The sequence below is a fragment of the Accipiter gentilis genome, chromosome 14, assembly GCF_929443795.1.
Source record: "Accipiter gentilis chromosome 14, bAccGen1.1, whole genome shotgun sequence".
In the NCBI taxonomy this organism is placed as follows: domain Eukaryota; kingdom Metazoa; phylum Chordata; class Aves; order Accipitriformes; family Accipitridae; genus Astur; species Astur gentilis.
Genome location: NC_064893.1, coordinates 30,195,961 through 30,213,027, shown reverse-complemented (window position 1 = coordinate 30,213,027; position 17,067 = coordinate 30,195,961). Strand labels below are relative to the sequence as shown.

Sequence of the window (17,067 nt, the reverse complement as noted above, 5' to 3'; positions counted from 1 at the left end):
ATTCCCATGATGGCCTGAGAAACATAAATAGGGCATGCCTTCTTTTGGATATTGCTTCATCTTTTGCAAAAGATTTGGACGTGCAATTAAAAAAACAGATATGCCCTTGTTTCAGTCTGATTTCCTATCATCTAGATCCTAATAACTATTATCACTGCCAATTTTCTCACTGTGAAGACTGTGTACTGAAGTTTGTAAATATGGTGTCTTTCCTTCCAAGTTCCTTTGGTACCAGATGCACTGCTATAATGCATATATATAATCAAATGCAGTATTCTTCAAGAGGCTGCTCTCGGAATGTGAGAGCATCTGACTGTTGTTGGACACAGACAGCTACATGGTGGAATTTCAGAGGGTTTTACCATGAGAAACTATTTAAAACCACAACAACCGGAAGGGAAATTTGAGGCAGAAACATCCTAGAGTGATAGTAAGACAGTCTTCCTCCCTCCCCTCACTCCCACTCCTCTTCCATTTTCTTTCTGCCCCCTCTGACATGGCTCATTTATTTTACTCAAAAATACCCTATTAAGTTAAACAGGGCCTGTTTTATACACTAGAAAAGAGCTCCATATGGTTAAGAGTCTAATTTCAATCACTTGGTTTGAGTATTCATTATTTAAACACTCTTTTAGACTACTTTCCATGTCAACATCTAGTTTACTGTTAAGACAGTTCCTCATCTAAATATAGATTCAACAGGAAGGAGAGAGAGACTTGCTTTTCATAAGACGAAAAGAACCTATTATTATTTAAAAAAAAAAAAGTCAAAATATAAGCCTGTAATATGACAGAATCCCGAGGCAAAAACAAGGCCTGTTGCTGCTCTAGATTCTTCTAATGTGAATACTTTTTTAAAAAAAAGTTTGAGCCTCTTAATGCTAAGAGCAATTAGCTTCTGTTTAACTTATCATTTTCATTTGCAATGAGCAGCAAGGGTCTGCAAGACCCTGTTGATATCAGGAAACCCAACAGTCCTCTGCTTCACCATACAACATTTTGCATTTTCCGTATACACTGAGGCTTTGGCGGTAACTCACCTGATACTGCTTACATGTGACAAAAAAACCCTGCATGTTTCCAGACCCCTTTGTTGTCAAGGCTATCTACATCATAAATTCTGAAAGGCTGCATCACCAAAAAGCATAACCAACTTCAAAACCTGTAATTACTTTTTTTTAAGCCCAAATCCTAATATTTTTTACATCTGGAGTTGGCAGTAGAGCCACTTTCCTCATTCAAAGAATGGACAACATCAGCTTGGGGGTCGATATTTGATGCCTTCTGTGACAAATCTCTAGCAAATGCCATTTCTATGAGATCTCTTCAATACCAGCAGCCCACGCAGAAGTCCACACAAGTTAAAAGCGCAATGCCTTTTCATGGGACTAACTGCCCATCTCTGACCCCCACCAAAAGACAGACTGTTTTAACCCTCCATTCACTACCACCTGACCATTTCTGTAAAGAATATGTTTTCTCATATTCCAGTATCTTTTCGCCCTAAAGAATCCTTAACCTTACCGGCTTCAATTTCTTCTGTTCACCACCTCTCTTTTCATTCTTTTTGTAAGTCTCATACGTAGTGGGATCAGTGCACCATAAGCATTCTGTCCACTTGCCATAGATCACGCACAGCTTCTTTCTGCTACAGAGAAAGCAGAGGAGACTTAGTTTTTGCTTCTTATAAAGCCTTCTAAGCCAAGTCATGCAGATTCTGATCTATATTAAATACCCAGCTTCCTACTTTGTTGTATTTTATGTTTCTTTGCATACTTCTTAGAAGTCAGATATTTGATAACGCAAAGAAAAGGTTTCAGTTTATTCCAGTCTTTCTGGCATTCAGTCCTGCAGAACACATCCTCATGACTTAGTCACGTGCTTTTGTCACTGTTAAAATAAGTGTGGGTCCAATAAAGCCGATAGTTTACAATATAGAGATTCAGAGTCATGAAACAGGTTTGGGTTTGATTAAAAATTCCTAATTACAATATTTCCAGTTTTGTAAACTGAAGACTGGACTTGTGAGTGTACAACAGTGAAATCAGTTGCGACTACTCTGCATTTTCCCTGGATACCTTTATTTCCAAAGACTAGACTAGAGAGTTTTTCTAATAATGCTTGAAATGATCATCCTAGAATGAAGGGGTTTAACACTGACACAGAGAAGAGAAATGGGTTACAATCTGCCTTGCCAGCAACTTTGCAGTCACATCAGTTGTGGTCACTATGCCAGCACTAAAGAAATGCCACAGTGCTCAGAAACAGAGAGGCCAAGAGGCTTTTATCACTTACTTTTTGTCTTGAATGTATCCCTCCACTCTGTGAAGCTCTTTCCCAAACAGTCCACACGGTTTAAAATTAAGGACACATTTATCTCCAGTACTGTATAGGAAATAAGTATATGATTAAAGAAGCAAGCCCCTAAATACATTAGTAAGTTTACTTTTTTTACCTTATTTAGCTTTTTTCATACAGTTACAGTTAGCTGGGGGTTAGCTATTTATATCATTATTTTTCTTTAACTATGGTTTATTAGCTGACCAGGACATTAAAAAAGGCACACATTTCAAAATTCCACAAAAAGGACAAAAAAGAAATCAAAGTGCACATGAAAGACCACTGAAAACATGACCATGCTTCTGAGTTTCATGTATATCTAAAATGTATCAAAAGTATTAGGAATAAAATGGAATGCAGTCTTGCATACTACTTAACCCACACTATTAACACACTGCATTTCAGATTAATACCTATTTACAGCTAAATGCAATGAGAAATAACTTTTACAAATTACCTACGCAGGAAGTCTAGTTAAGTGCATTCAAACGTTACCTCTAAATTGCATATCAAACATTCTGAACTAAACATTTTACAAACATAAACCAACATTGTATTTCAGCATCTTCCTTGCACTGAGATGTAGATGTAAATCATCTCTCCCTGTGAGGCATCAGGCCAAGTTTCTATGTCAAGCACAAAGCATACAGACACCATCCTGGATTTTCTGTGCCAATACAGGAGGCAGGATTGTACATTTGATGCTATGAGAAGTACCAAAACAGCAGCCCTGCTGGATTAAAGCTCCCATTTATTGACAGAGAAACATGTGCAGAAGTAATACAGTTTTCACAAAATTCTCTCCCTCATCATTACAAGAGGTAATTCATTTTATATAAGGTAAAAAGATTTTATATAGGCAGTTGGCAGAGCAATTGACATCCTCTAAGTTCACGTTATCCTACTCTGCAGTCATTCTTCTGTGCTGTACCCTTAATTTAAGACATTCTCTTTTTTCAAAACTAAAGAGGGCCAAATCACAATCAACATGACAGAGGTCCACTGCAAGCCTCCAACGATTATTCCACTTAATGGTTCTGGAGTTAAATTTAATTTCTGTTCTCTGTCAATAGGGCTGAATTTGAACAAGTAATGCACAAATGTAAAATCTTTGTATCCCATAAGCCATCTAGCCCTGTGCCTTTTCATTAATATTACTATGATACTAAGCTCAGTCCAACAAATAGTTTGCATTTGTCAGAAGGGGAAAAAAAAAAAAGAAAGAGACAAGACTTTGGCCCTACAAAACAAAGCTTCCTATGTAATTTGACAAAAATCAAAACCCTCTGCTTTGTAACAAAAGTGACCATGCACCAGTCCCTATAAGCCAACCCTCAGTTTTATGATTAGCATTACCTGTGATTTACAATTTCTACCGTTCCATATTGTTCTAACCACAGTTTACCAATAATTACATTATGTACACAACAGGTTGGATTTGTCCATGTGTAAGCTTCATTATGTCTGTAAAGAAAATAGAAATAATTTTCTTGAGTTTGAGATGAAATGTAAGCCTGTTTTCAATTCTGTTCACGTCAGGGCACAATATTTAGCACTCCTATGAACAGCCAGCAGTTAACTTCAAAACAGAAAAGAAACAGACTCTTCTTTATAAGCCAACAATGTGTTGCATTAAACATTAGTGCAAGTTAATACAGTGATACTGCCTTTATTCTTCTTCCTTCTCACAGAGCTGAAATAGTGAGTTTTACAGTTGCTGTGCTTTTGATTACAAATTTGTAATCAAAATTTGGAATCTGGAATTTGTAATAAACAGCAGGCCAGGAATTAATCTTTTTTGTTTGCACTTTTAAAGTTCTATGTGATAAAACATAATACTTGCTGGAGAACCAGGCTGACAAACTCATGTGTAACAGCATCTTCTATCCAACTACCGTGGCAGCACTGTAAACTTCTTCCTAAAGCTCACTCATGTAAACCTCTATCATAATCTAGAGAGTACCTTTTTGTGATAAAAAACCCACTGAATGTAAATATTTGAAGTCTTCTAGCAGAGAGGTTAGTCACTACCAGTTCTGACAAAGGTCAGACATGAAAACACTCCTCCTCAAGGGCTGGTCAGACTAACCCACTTAAACAATTTTTCATTGTACAAACACCGAGTGGTAAAGGCTTTTGAATCTGAAGAGAGTGACATGAGCCAGCAAACTGCATAAGTGGTTTCCACAAACACGCCACAAGTTTCCACATAGGTGTATGAGGCCTGCTCCAGTGTCACGGAAGGCAATTTGGGGGGTGTGGTGTGGTGTGTGTTTTTAGGGTTCTTTTGGCTGGTTGTTTAACACCAGTAGGACATGATAGCATTATATTCAAGGTTCACAAACATGACATGTAAAAATCCAATTTATTACTCAACTCCATCTTTTTCCCAAAGATTTACTGGGAAGAAGGATAAGTCCTAGAATTGAAGAAATTTCCACTTAGTTTAATTTTGGTTTTAATGTTTTGTGAAAACCTTTACAAAGATGAGTTAGCAGATTCTAAATCCTTGAAAGACATTATTCTAAAAGTGATCAAAATGTTAAACAACAAGTTTCCTATTATCACTAGCTCAGCAGAGTCAAAGCCATCTATTCTCACTCATCTTTCCATGCTGGTAAAAGAAATGCTGAAGTTACCTAGCTGGCTATCAATCCATCTCAAGAAAGCTTGCAAACTCTATTTTAATACAAAAAAATTAGAAAAACAAGCAGTGTCCTCTTTGCAACAAATGCCTTGAACTTCTACTTCCAGCAAGTATGGAGAGAACACCCTTATTTAATGTTTCCAACCGGTCTGTCATTTTCCAGTACAGAGAAAAAACAGATCATTGAAGTCTGACTATTTTCCACAGTGACTTGTCTTCAAGCATACTTTAGAACAATGACTACTCTTTCAGTGGGGAAAAAATACCAGAACCCCCCAAATCCATCTCACCAGCCTTAGCACATTTTTATTCATGAACTACTTGACACCAAAAGCTGTGTAGCATAAAACAAAACACAAGACACTCATGGCCAGTGCTGATAAATTGAAACACTTACTTGTGCTGGAGAAGTGAGGAATAAGTGTGTTTTCTGATGTATGTTTTGAAAACTAAGTCATGGTTAACATAAATGCAGTACTTAACACTGACTTGCAATTTTGCTTCCTACACAGTTGTTCACTCAGGCCCTGAGCAGTTCTCACAACTACTCAAACCAACAGAATAGTACGAATCACAACACTGAGAGGCTCAAAATTTTATTTCAACTTCTGCTGCTAACTTGAAGCAATTATTTAAAATAAATGCTTTAATCATTTATACTCCAGTTTAAATCTGTGCCTGTAATTTGATTAGGCAGAGCAAGAATTTTAATAGCCTTCTAAATAAAGGCTCTCTCTCAAGCAACAAACTTTATTTTTGTCATGTCTGCATTCTACACCAACATTCATAGTTCCTTCTGCATTCAGAATAAATTTCCTCTATTTCCATCACCATTTATATCCAAGGCCAGTTCATACTTTTATAAGCCTTGGAAGATTAGATGCCAGCAGCTTGAAAATTAAACTATACTTTCAAAAGAAACTACAGGAAAAGTCAATGCTTGATATGGCAGGCAAGTTGACTCTTTATTGAAACCAAATGTCTAGAAAGTTCATAAGACAACATTTCAAAACAACCCCAGAGTTAGGCCTGAGGAAAGCTTTTATAAAAGCACCTTTAAGTGTTCAATTGCAGAATACTTTTTCTGCAACTATTACCTAGTGCATCCTCGTGTCCTACTTGGGAAAGCTCAAGAGTCTTTGTGCCACCAAGGCACAAAACAACTTATGGAAAGTCACGTAATTTACGAGAGACATACACAATTAGAGACAAGCCTCAGAGTAATCTGGAGAGGCATTCTTGATTTTAACAGGAAGGTGATCATACACAGGAAGTGTTAAACAGGTGACAAGGCAATCCTGACAAGTTTCTCACATTCCCTGACCACATAGAACAGCTATTCTGAAGATGCAGTTCTTTCCACACAAACATATGCACACAAACAATCAAAACCAACAACAATATTTAAAAGCAAGATGAGCTTGAATAGCCTGGCAATATAATTTTATCTATTTAAATTTTACATGCCTTCACAAAACAAGCTTTCAGTAGCATTCAATTTTTAAGAAACATTAATTTTCATCATGGAAAAACTGGGTCATGCAAGCATGGCATAACTTAAAAAAACCCAGAGCCCTGAATTAAGCAGTGAAAATAACTTGTAAATAAACTCTTACAATCTCTTCAGCAAGAGGTTTATAGATAATCACCTATGAAGAGCCAATAGAATGATTATCACCTATCTTTTTATTCAAGTAAATGTTAAGGAGATCAACATAAAAAAGGTATTTACTTCTCATACTCACTTCAGAAGCTCCAAAGTAATTGTTCCTCGAGGCTCTGCTTCTATACTCTTTCCCCAGAATTTTAGTTTGGGATAGATTGATCCATGAAAAATAAAGTCCTTATTGAGGCCTTCAGAATAAAATGCACTAATAGGTGGGTGGTGGCTGACTTGCTCAGATATAAACCTAAATCCTAAATCCTCCCTAGCAACAACAAAAAAGAGCATTAAACAGTAATTAGTTTTTTTTAACATTACAAAAGAAAAGAGTTACTTGATACTTTAAAAAATTTTGAAGGATTTTAAATTAAACTGAAGGTGAGACTTTTCTAGTCCCATGACATTTACAATTTATGAAATGAAAGAATTTGTACTCTGAACACTTTCTCTTTATACCCCAAACCAACCCCCATTCAAACACCTAGATGACTTTCTACCCAGAAAGGCATCAGAATGTTTCACTGAAATAACTTGTGAAAATGCTGAAACTCTTTGGGCAGCAGAAGCAGGTCTGACTGAAAATTCTTTTCTCCACTGCAGACATATCACCCATTTATTTAAGCAAGCTGGAAGTCCTTCAGACTAACTACTCTATCCGACGTGACCAGCAAAACACTATTTAAATTAGTCTGGTCAGGAAATGTCTTTGGTGGAAGAACAAGGATGAATTTCTCTCTGAATAACTCAAAGAATACTCTGCCTAAACCTAGAAATAAAATTACTGGCTTTTATAACAACTTCTCAAAGATTCTGAGATAGTTTGGGGAAAAGAATTTTAGCTATACTCAAAAATGTATTTTAGTAGATTTTTATTTATTTCGCTGAATAAACAACTAAACTAGTATGAGAGTCTGCTAACTCAAGAACACAAATAGCTCCAGCTCCCAATGTAAAGTAATTATTACCTGGTTAATTCATAGGTTTCTCCTAACAGCGGGTTAAATGGTTTGCCAGTTCTCTCCCACTGAGAAGCTACAGCAGAAACTGCAAAAGCAGCTACAGCCTATAAGCAAATTAAGAACACATTATTATGAGAACAATACATTAAACCCCTAAGTTTAATATATTGTATTTGTTGCACGTTACAGTATTTCATTATTCTTCCAGAAAGAAAGTGCTATATATTGCTTAAGGCCAAAACATTTGTAAGCCATGGGATAAGCGATATAGAAGCTGGGAAATACAAGCAGTTAATAAGAATCTCATTTCCAAAAGGAATTATTTTCTGTAGTAAATTTTGTCAGGTTACACTCTGCCCCATGTTTCTCCACCTACCTCTAACAGTTCAACCTGTTTTTAAAATCTACTTTTCCCCTATTTTGACTGTCCCCCACACTAAGCTCACTGGGAAGAGTCTTGCTTTTCTCAGTGTCAGGCAAGCATTATCTCTAACACAGATGAGATTTCTTGAATCATACCAGCAGGTACAAATAACACTTAGAAGCTCCTGCAAGCTGATAAGTAGAGGTATGTACTACACAAACACAGAATACAAGACATACATTCCAGTTTCACTTAAGTAAAAACACAGCTACGAGCAATACCAGTATAACCTAATATACACGGGCCTGGTTTCACCATATTCAGGTCCTTGTTGTGAGACCAGCCAGGTACTATATTCTATTCCCAGTAACAACCAGTTTTGGAGAAGAGTGGTAAAGCTTGTCTCCGTCACAACAATTTTTCATCCAGTAACTTAAAAATCATGGAGCCACTCAACAAATCAATTTAGGGTGACTTAAAGCCAAGATTTCACCTTCACAACGCATAAAACCACAAAAAGAGTCACAGTTAAAGGATTGAGGTCCTTGGGCATCATCAGTTGTGGCACTCTTCAGCACTAGACTTTTGGCTCAAACTCTGTGCACAACATCAAGTGTGAAAGTGTCACAAATATCTAATACAGACACTATGAAACATGAAACTTGTCTAGACAGACAAATATGAGCATTCTTATGATAGCCCCAGAGAAAGAAATACAGTCAAGTGAGAAATTGCCTTAAAATGAAAGACTCTAGGAGAGAAAAACATCTTCCGAACTAACCAGAAGGTGGTAGCTGTTACTTACTTGCATTCTTTCCAGGGGGTCTGCATGACTACAAGCCTTATTAATGAGGTATATATGTTCCATATATTCTGTTATCCGTTGAAGAAAACTCAGTGGCTCGTTGAAGACAATAGGCATCGTAATCTTAGACAGCTCCTAGGTTACAAAAGGATAAGTTAATTTCTTCGACACAATACTAAGTTAACAACTGACAACAACAAGAATTTTGAAAATAAGTTGTGGGTTAGTTTATTTCCAGCATTCTTCAAAAGACATTTGAGAATCCTATAGTAGACCTCTAAGTGCTACAGCTGAAAGGGGCTAGAAGCACTACAGAAGCCTACTAGCAATCTGAAAGAATAAACAACTTCAAAAATTGATCCAGCTAACCTTGTAAATTCAAGAAAAAGTTACCTTCTCTTCTGTGGTCTACATAAAACGGAAGCAGTTAAGATTTCCATAGATAGCAGCAATAATGTGCCAACCAGCTCATTACTGATCTTTAAGTACCACGCTTTCCTTTGAAATCCTCACATACCTATTTGCGTAAAATCTAACTATTTTACTGCAGTAACCACAAATTATTTTTTGAAAGGAACAGTTACATAAAGAACAGGATTTGAATTGCTCTAACAAATTTTAGTGGCTTTATTCAAGCAACCTGTTATTTGCGTCAGAATGTTTCTCATTTCGCGTGTGGATCCAAGAGACATGAAGTTCACACAGAGATTTCCAATTCCCCAGGTCTTTTACTATAAACAGCCAAATTTGCTTGGATAATTAAAAAGTGGCACTCATGACTGAGCACTACAGCATCATTTGAGTGCTTAAAACTTAGTGGAAAGGAGAATGCCACCAGATGAAGTTAATGAAACATTTTCCTTGCATTGTCACAGGCAGTAAGGGGAAAAAAACCAAAAACATTACCCCTAATTGACTTAAATTGATTTGGTCCAAGCATAGCATTTTAGTAGATAGGTCACTCCTCCTAACAAAAGGAGTTGTGACAGTACAGCTGTCTCTCCTAGATGACATAAGTTAAGCCAGCAGAAGTGCTCACTGACTTGTCTGTTGCATTCACAAAAGACTGTACTGGCAGACCTAGACTGGACATCAATGTAATTACTTAATGCTTCTAAAAAGAGGCTATGGCAGCAAGGTCCTCCAGTGTAGAATATCATTTTCATTCCTAGTAAGAATGAAGTAATCAAACATGTAACTGAATTCTTAAAGGATTAAAAGAAAAGAGCAGTGATGGCCAATAACGATGCAAGCATCAGGGTCCTTTAACAACACAGAGCAATGCAAAGGTCTGTGTCTCTGAGTCCAAGAACAAATCTAGGACCCAATGATATCACACCATTAATACCCCCAGCCTACACTGGGCTCTCCAAGGAATTCTAACAGATCCCAAACTTTTCTATCCCTTCAATCAGATGAAAGCAATTTTTTTGGCACAAACTGCTTAAATTATGCAGGAGGGAAACTTACCAGCCCAATGCATTTTTTTAATATGCTCCACACACTAAAATCACTTCTAGAAAACATTGGGGCAGGTAATGATGTCCTGTAATTGGAAAAAAACAACTGTTATTATCAGCCCCTTAAACAATAAGACATTTTCATTTGTAGGTATTGAAGTAATTTATAAAGGAAGCAAAGCATTAACCTTGAGTTGACATAGGAAGCAGACAAGTCTTTTCAGTTCCAGAGAATTAGCCTTTTCCAATGAGAAGAGTAATGCCCCAAAAGATAATGAGCGCGAACGTACTCACTTCTCATTTACTATGCAGTACTTTGTGTTTACCTGTGTCTCTTAATTCCATTTTCTTGAATCTCTGACTCTCCATTATGCTTTCCAGTCCTATTGCTTTGGTGTGGATCTAGATCAAGCATTTCTGCAACTTTATGATTTGCTTCTGAAAAGTCTCCTGAAGAATTGTCAGAATCAAAGCCTGTATAAAAACCATAAAGCAACAGTTTTCTTAGGAACCTTATTATGCCACAGAGTGGCACTCACATTTTGTAACTCTCACAGCATAAGTACACTTATACCAGGTTATTTTATTTTAAAGAATATCAGAGTGAAACCCCTTTATTAAGTGACCTGATTTCCAAGAGTATTTAGAGCCAAGTACTGCATTAGAATCAAGCATTCTCAACTAATTTTTCACACTGCTGAATAGAAAACCATTTTAGAATCTTACAAGTTCTTCAGTAGCTCCTGATTAGATTAGCTGTATTGTCTCTTCTTCAGAGTTGCAATATGATTACAATAATTTTGTTCAGTTATGCAGTTTTCCTCAAAGACCTTAAAAAAAAAAATTAACTTAGCCTACTTACACTGCTAACAGGCAAGGAGCAAAAAAACAAAAAAAACCCCAAAAAAACCCCAAAAGGGCCATTTCACAATCCAGCTGCAAACATCCAGACTACTAGAGCAACAGAAATGTCAGATATCTAACTTTTTTTGCCATCCATGTGTGCAAACCATATAAAACTCCTCTAATGGTTACAGCAAGAACTTGTGGACACCAAGATGAATCATTCCCTGAGCCTACAAGCAACCCAAAACATGACCTACAACACTTAGTTCCATTTCCTATGACCCAATTCCATCCACTTGGGTAGATAGCTACTGGAAACACCGTTGTAACTAAATGCCAGTGCCCCCAATAACAACATGCTTTGAACAGATTTAACCATAAAAAAAAGTTAAAGCAACAGGTATCTACAGGAACACAAGCTTCTGTAATCAAGGTGCCCTAAGTACAAGTTGGACTAAACCAAAAATCCAAGATTTTAGTTTAATGATTTTATTTTTTTAAGTCACACTACTTCCACACACACTTAGAATAACAACAATTTCATTTTTGCATATACCTTTAAATAAGAAAATTGTAAAAAACATTTTATGCATACACACACACACACTTGGTCACTATCAACAGCAACAGGCCTCTTGTCAATGCTGCCACACAGACTGACTGCAGAAACAAAGCAACTGTTAACAACACATAAGGATCAGTTGTAGCATCAATACCGAGCACCCTAAAACACTGCATTAACACAATCCCTCTTCACAACTGTCACAGTATCACAATAGAAAGCATTGCTGATCATTCAGTGTAACAGAATCATAGAATGGTTTGGGTTGGAAGAGACCTTGAAGATCATCTGGTTCCCACTCCCTTGCCCTGGGCAGTGACACCTTCCACTAGACCAGGTTGCTCAAAGCCCCATCCAGCCTGGCCTTGAACAATTCCAGGGATGGGGCAGCCACAGCCTCTCTGGGCAACCTGTGCCAGTATTTTACCACCCTCACTGTAAAAATTTCTTCCTTATATCTAGTCTGAATCTACCCTCTTTCAGTTTAAAGCCATTACCCCTTGCCCTATCACTACATGCCCTTGTAAAAAGTCCCTCTCCAGCTTTCCTGCAGGCCCCTTTTAGGTACTGGCAGGCTGCTGGAAGGTCTCCCCGGAGCCTTCTCTTCTCCAGGCTGAACAACCCCAACTCTCTCAGCCTGCCTTCACAGGAGAGGTGCTCCAGCCCTCTGATCATCCTGGTGTGCCTCCTCTGGACTCGCTCCAACAGGTCCACGTCCTTCTCATGGTGGGGGCCCCCAGAGCTGAACGCAGTACTGCACGTGGGGTCTCACGAGGGTGGAGTAGAGGGGGGAATCACCTCCCTCGACCTGCTGGTCGTGCTTCTCTTGATGCAGCCCAGGGTACGGTTGGCTTTCTGGGCTGCGAGCGCACGTTGCCGGGTCATGTTAAGCTTCTCGTCAACCAACACCCCCAAGTCCTTCTCCTCAGGGCTGCTCTCAATCCATTCTCCACCCAGCCTGTATTTGTGCCTGGGATTGCCCCAACGCATGTGCAGGACCTTGCACCTGGCCTTGTTGAACTTCATGAGGTTCACACAGGCCCACCTCTCAAGCCTGTCAAGGTCCCTCTGGATGGCATCCCTTCCCTCCAGCATGTCGACCGCACCACACAGCTTGGTGTCGCTGGCAAATTTGCCGAGGGTGCACTCAGTCCCACTGTCCGTGTTGCCGACAAAGATGTTAAACAGTGCCAGTCCCAAGAGGTCCCTGAGGAATGCCACTCATCACTGCTTTCCACTTGGACATCAAGCCGTTGACCGCAACTCTGAGTGCGACCATCCATAAAGGAGTATTTTTTTTTAAAGTAATTCAAAGAGCATAAAGCCTTTTCTTACTGCCACAAGGGTCAATTCTTCATCAAGAACCACAAGACAACTTTAGTTTCCAGCTTCCAATTTTAGAGTCAGAATCCAAAAGCAACATGAAAACGTGTATTTGCTGGCATACAATTCTTGCCACAGTTTTAAGGAATACACTAACATCATTTTTGTATTCCTTTCATTCCAGCTATCACAACCTGGGCAACCACTTGTCTATGTGCTGACACTTACCACCATGCTCAGCTACAGCCTATCTCAAAGTCCAGCTGTATCTACAGAAAGATTTTGAAATATTACAAAGCATGTAAGCACTCTAACCGAGTAATCAGTTTTGACAAAGATTATTTCAATTTTAGAGTAAAATGTTATGACCCTCTGTCATTAACTTTTTAAAAACAGAGAGTATCTATCATAAGTAGTACTTCAACTCTTCTTTTTATTAACATCTCCAACAGGGTGTTCTTACTTTATTAGAGTAATTCATGCAAGACACATTCAGAAACAAAAAGCTGCATTTTTTTCAGGGATCAAGACCATGACAATAACATCCAAAACTGCACAAGGAAGCATTACTGATATGATCTTATTTGGTAAACAGCAGGTGTAATGGGTGATGTCATATATTAAACCATCTCCTACATTTTGATGTCACAAGCATGCAATTATACAGCAATAACCACACCTTAGCAGTCTTAGTACTAAATTGGAAAGTATGATAGTCATATACATATTCAGGTCATTAAAATGAAGACTACCCTGAAACACCTGCCTTAAAAAAACCACATGCCTATCTTCAGTCAACCCACAACAAAATATTTATAATTTAAAAACGGCATTTCTAATCACATCTTAGCTTTTCTTGGAACCTGTTACAGTACAAGGAGATGGAAAGGGCAAGTACTGTAGGGCATAACAAAATAACTTTTACTAGTTTGACTGATGAAGTTGGACAAAACAGATGAGCTTTTTGGTACATGTGCCCTCAGCTAGAAAGCTGATCAAGTGCACACAACATAAGGAAAAGCATCACATTTAATGAGCACTTCAATGAGATAAGCACACCTAAATGTAGAAGTAAAGCTTCATAACAGGAATAGTCAACTGGCTTGTAGGGGAATAGTTATGAAGAATATTACTGGAATTACAGCCTTTACATCATACCTGAAACCTTGCAAATTGTATCAAATGCTCATTGTTTTTATCCACACTAGTCTTTCTGTTTCTCCAATGGTTCAGAATTGTTTTACCTTGTTCCTGTACAACACAATGGGAATTTAGATTCAGGTATATATATAATTTATGGACAACAATATGTCATTGGTAAGTAAATAAACGCCAATTCAAACGAGCGTCTCACATACAAACAAGAAACATTAAATCCCTGCCCCAGAAAAATAAGATATATCAGAAGTGTAAAATCTGCTTTATTAAAGTGCATCTCCACCTAATTAAAAACAAAACAAACCAACCCCAAAAAACCAAACCACTAGGGTACACAGCTAGATAATCACTAGACTTTCAACTATGCTTTCAAGTATCAGCTGGCTTGTCTACTACAAGCCCATTGAGAAAGTTTTAAAAGCTGTTTCTCAATGAAGTTCCAAGTATTATAGTTCTGTGAAGTACTATTCAGAGAATGTTATTCACAGAGGAAGTACTGATCTGACATAAGAACAGTTTACTGAAATTATTTGGTATAGTTTTTCTAATATACAAAAAGAGCCTTTCTCCAGTTGCTATTAAAGCCTTGAATTTTCAAAACTGAGCAGGTAAGTTTTACTTATAGGACAGTTTTTATAGTGAAGAGCCACTGGGAGTGAGGATAAAAATGGGGACTTAAAAGAGGAATAGGGGACCACACACAGAAATAAAATGTCAAAAATTAGCTTAATCAAAAGTTCCAACTTATGTGTGTTAAGGGTGAAACAAAAGCTTTTAAAAAGTCTTAAATTTTCAAAGTCAAACACTTAAGTTGGGTGCCAACATTAATCTATTTCAAGAGCTTAAAGAAAAGTGACTTGCCAGTAACTTTAGTTTTCTTAGCCTTCTTCTTCCACATCCTGCAAACGAAACAAGTCCACTCAGACTATGCTATACATCCACCTATGAGGGAGCAGAGGCACACTGTTCTGAGTCATGTACGAAGACACAAGACCGCCCCTTTTGTACAGTGAGCAACTTCCTTAAATACTAATTAAGCCTTATGCCTCAAGACAGAGAGGGAATCAAAATAGCGTAGTACTGAGAATCTTCAGACCTAAAAAGGGCATAAGGAATAGGGATAAATACACTGGAAGTGTAGATAGCAAGTGAAGCAAGAGGTAATTTTTTTCTTTGCCAGAAGTTACTATTCTCCACTTTTTAAAACAAGTCCATCTTCACAACACATAGCCGTATCACACTGCTCCGACAGGAGGCAGGCTGGCCTTTCACAAGATCTGCAGTACTTAAACATTATGGCAGAATCCGCTGATTGTATGTGATCTAGATATTACGAAAATATATAAATTTGGCAGCAAGTACCTCACTTCCTCATCCCCAAATGAAAGCAATAGTTTACAGTGAACAACAGCTTAGCAACAGGAAATAGAAGGGCAACATCCTCAGAAATACACCAGGCTGGATTAACGTCACGGGGACAGAACAGATTTCCATGGAACTGCAGGGTAATATTTAAAAAAGCAAAACTAAACTATTCATGTTTGCCAAAAATAAATTACCATGATAATCAGCCAAGCATTTTCCTGTTCTGTGGCAATCTTTTCACAAAACACTTTGGCAAATGGATATCTGACAGAATTAATGAAGGATACAGTTCTGACAGAGCAGAACCTGATGGCACACAGTCTTTAAAAAGTCTGCGATGAGATTAATAAACCCATGGTGACATAGGCTAGAGGCAAGTGATCAAAGCTATATGCTCCCCATCTCACATAAAATTTCAAAGAGCCTGAAATTCATCAAAGGATTGACCACTTTACCTGATCCAGTCTCAGAGAAGACTATCTCCTGTATTTGAGAAAAAGCAGGTGCTGGGCTGTGAAGAATTAACTGAGACCACAAGTAACATTCCCAAGAGATTCCCAAGGGGAGTACTCATTCATGAAGTAAGTATGTCAAGCATCCAACTAATCAGCAATGCTCAAAACCTCTGAATGCAAAGAAACTTTTCTCCATGGAAACTCCATACTGGTCACTAACTCAATTCATCACCTATATAACACAGTCAATCCTGCACATTTACAAGTGTAATCATCATCCAGTCAGGGCCAAACCATTTACCAAGAGGATAATTCCCAGCCATGCAGCATACAATTCCATCACATGAGCATGTCTTTTGGATGTGATGGGGACAGTGTCAGAAGCAGGAAATTTCTCAGCCAGAGATGAAATCCACCACAACAAAAACCAGGGGTTTCCTTAGGATAGATTCATGTTCTAGAAGTGGATGTCATCAATTAATAACTACAGAAAAGTTGTGGCTTCCTCAAGGAGTGAACTCATAGTATCTTAAAGGAGGCAGCATACTACTTGGGCTGCTGCTGAGACTGCTGCGGAATTCTAAAGCGTAACTTCCCACAGAGTTTAAGTGCTTTACTAAGCCTGGTTTGCTACTTACAGGACACAAACCACAGTACCCAATTACTAAAATCAGGAAACCTGGGGGAACACATTGCAGCTCCCTCTGGGGAAGCCAGGGCCCAGGACTCTGGGGGAACAAGAGGAGAAGAGTACGGTGTACATGCTGTTTTCATCTCAACATGGAGTTAAGATGCAGCTGGACAATGTGCTTGATCCTGGTAGCCATGTCCCAATCCTAGACTTAGAGCAGAACAAGCATATGTCTGAAGGTGGCTTCTGCCCACCTACTGATCTGACCTAAAGGAAGGAGAGTATCCTTGGAAAGAACAGACCGAGGAGTCTGCCAAAGGCATTTCATTTTTTTAATCAAAATTTGTAACCCCAAATCCTGAAGTTTTCACTGTGGAATCTGAAAGCTCACCTTGGCTCAGAAAGGACCTCAGTTCTGAACTTTAGCTCCTGGGAGTACTGGGTCTACACCTACAATGTCCAGACCACACAAAAACTAAGAGATAGGCA

The 17,067-nt window shown here is 38.3% G+C and overlaps 1 protein-coding gene across 5 annotated transcripts in view; it reads right to left on the bottom strand.

Moving 5' to 3' along the window:
• Positions 1 to 17,067, bottom strand: part of OSBPL2 (oxysterol binding protein like 2) — a 40,012-nt gene that overhangs the window by 6,086 nt on the left and 16,859 nt on the right. For 4 of the 5 annotated variants that reach the window (XM_049816357.1, XM_049816353.1, XM_049816354.1 and 1 more), the window contains 8 exons: positions 10,565 to 10,712; positions 10,249 to 10,324; positions 8,779 to 8,913; positions 7,616 to 7,713; positions 6,733 to 6,915; positions 3,697 to 3,804; positions 2,296 to 2,385; positions 1,525 to 1,648 (listed from right to left, as the gene is read on the bottom strand). In XM_049816357.1, the coding sequence (XP_049672314.1) occupies positions 1,525 to 1,648; positions 2,296 to 2,385; positions 3,697 to 3,804; positions 6,733 to 6,915; positions 7,616 to 7,713; positions 8,779 to 8,913; positions 10,249 to 10,324; positions 10,565 to 10,712 (962 nt within the window). Of the gene's footprint in view, positions 1 to 1,524; positions 1,649 to 2,295; positions 2,386 to 3,696; positions 3,805 to 6,732; positions 6,916 to 7,615; positions 7,714 to 8,778; positions 8,914 to 10,248; positions 10,325 to 10,564; positions 10,713 to 14,127; positions 14,149 to 17,067 lie in introns of those variants that run through there. The other variant, XM_049816358.1, reaches the window with a different exon arrangement.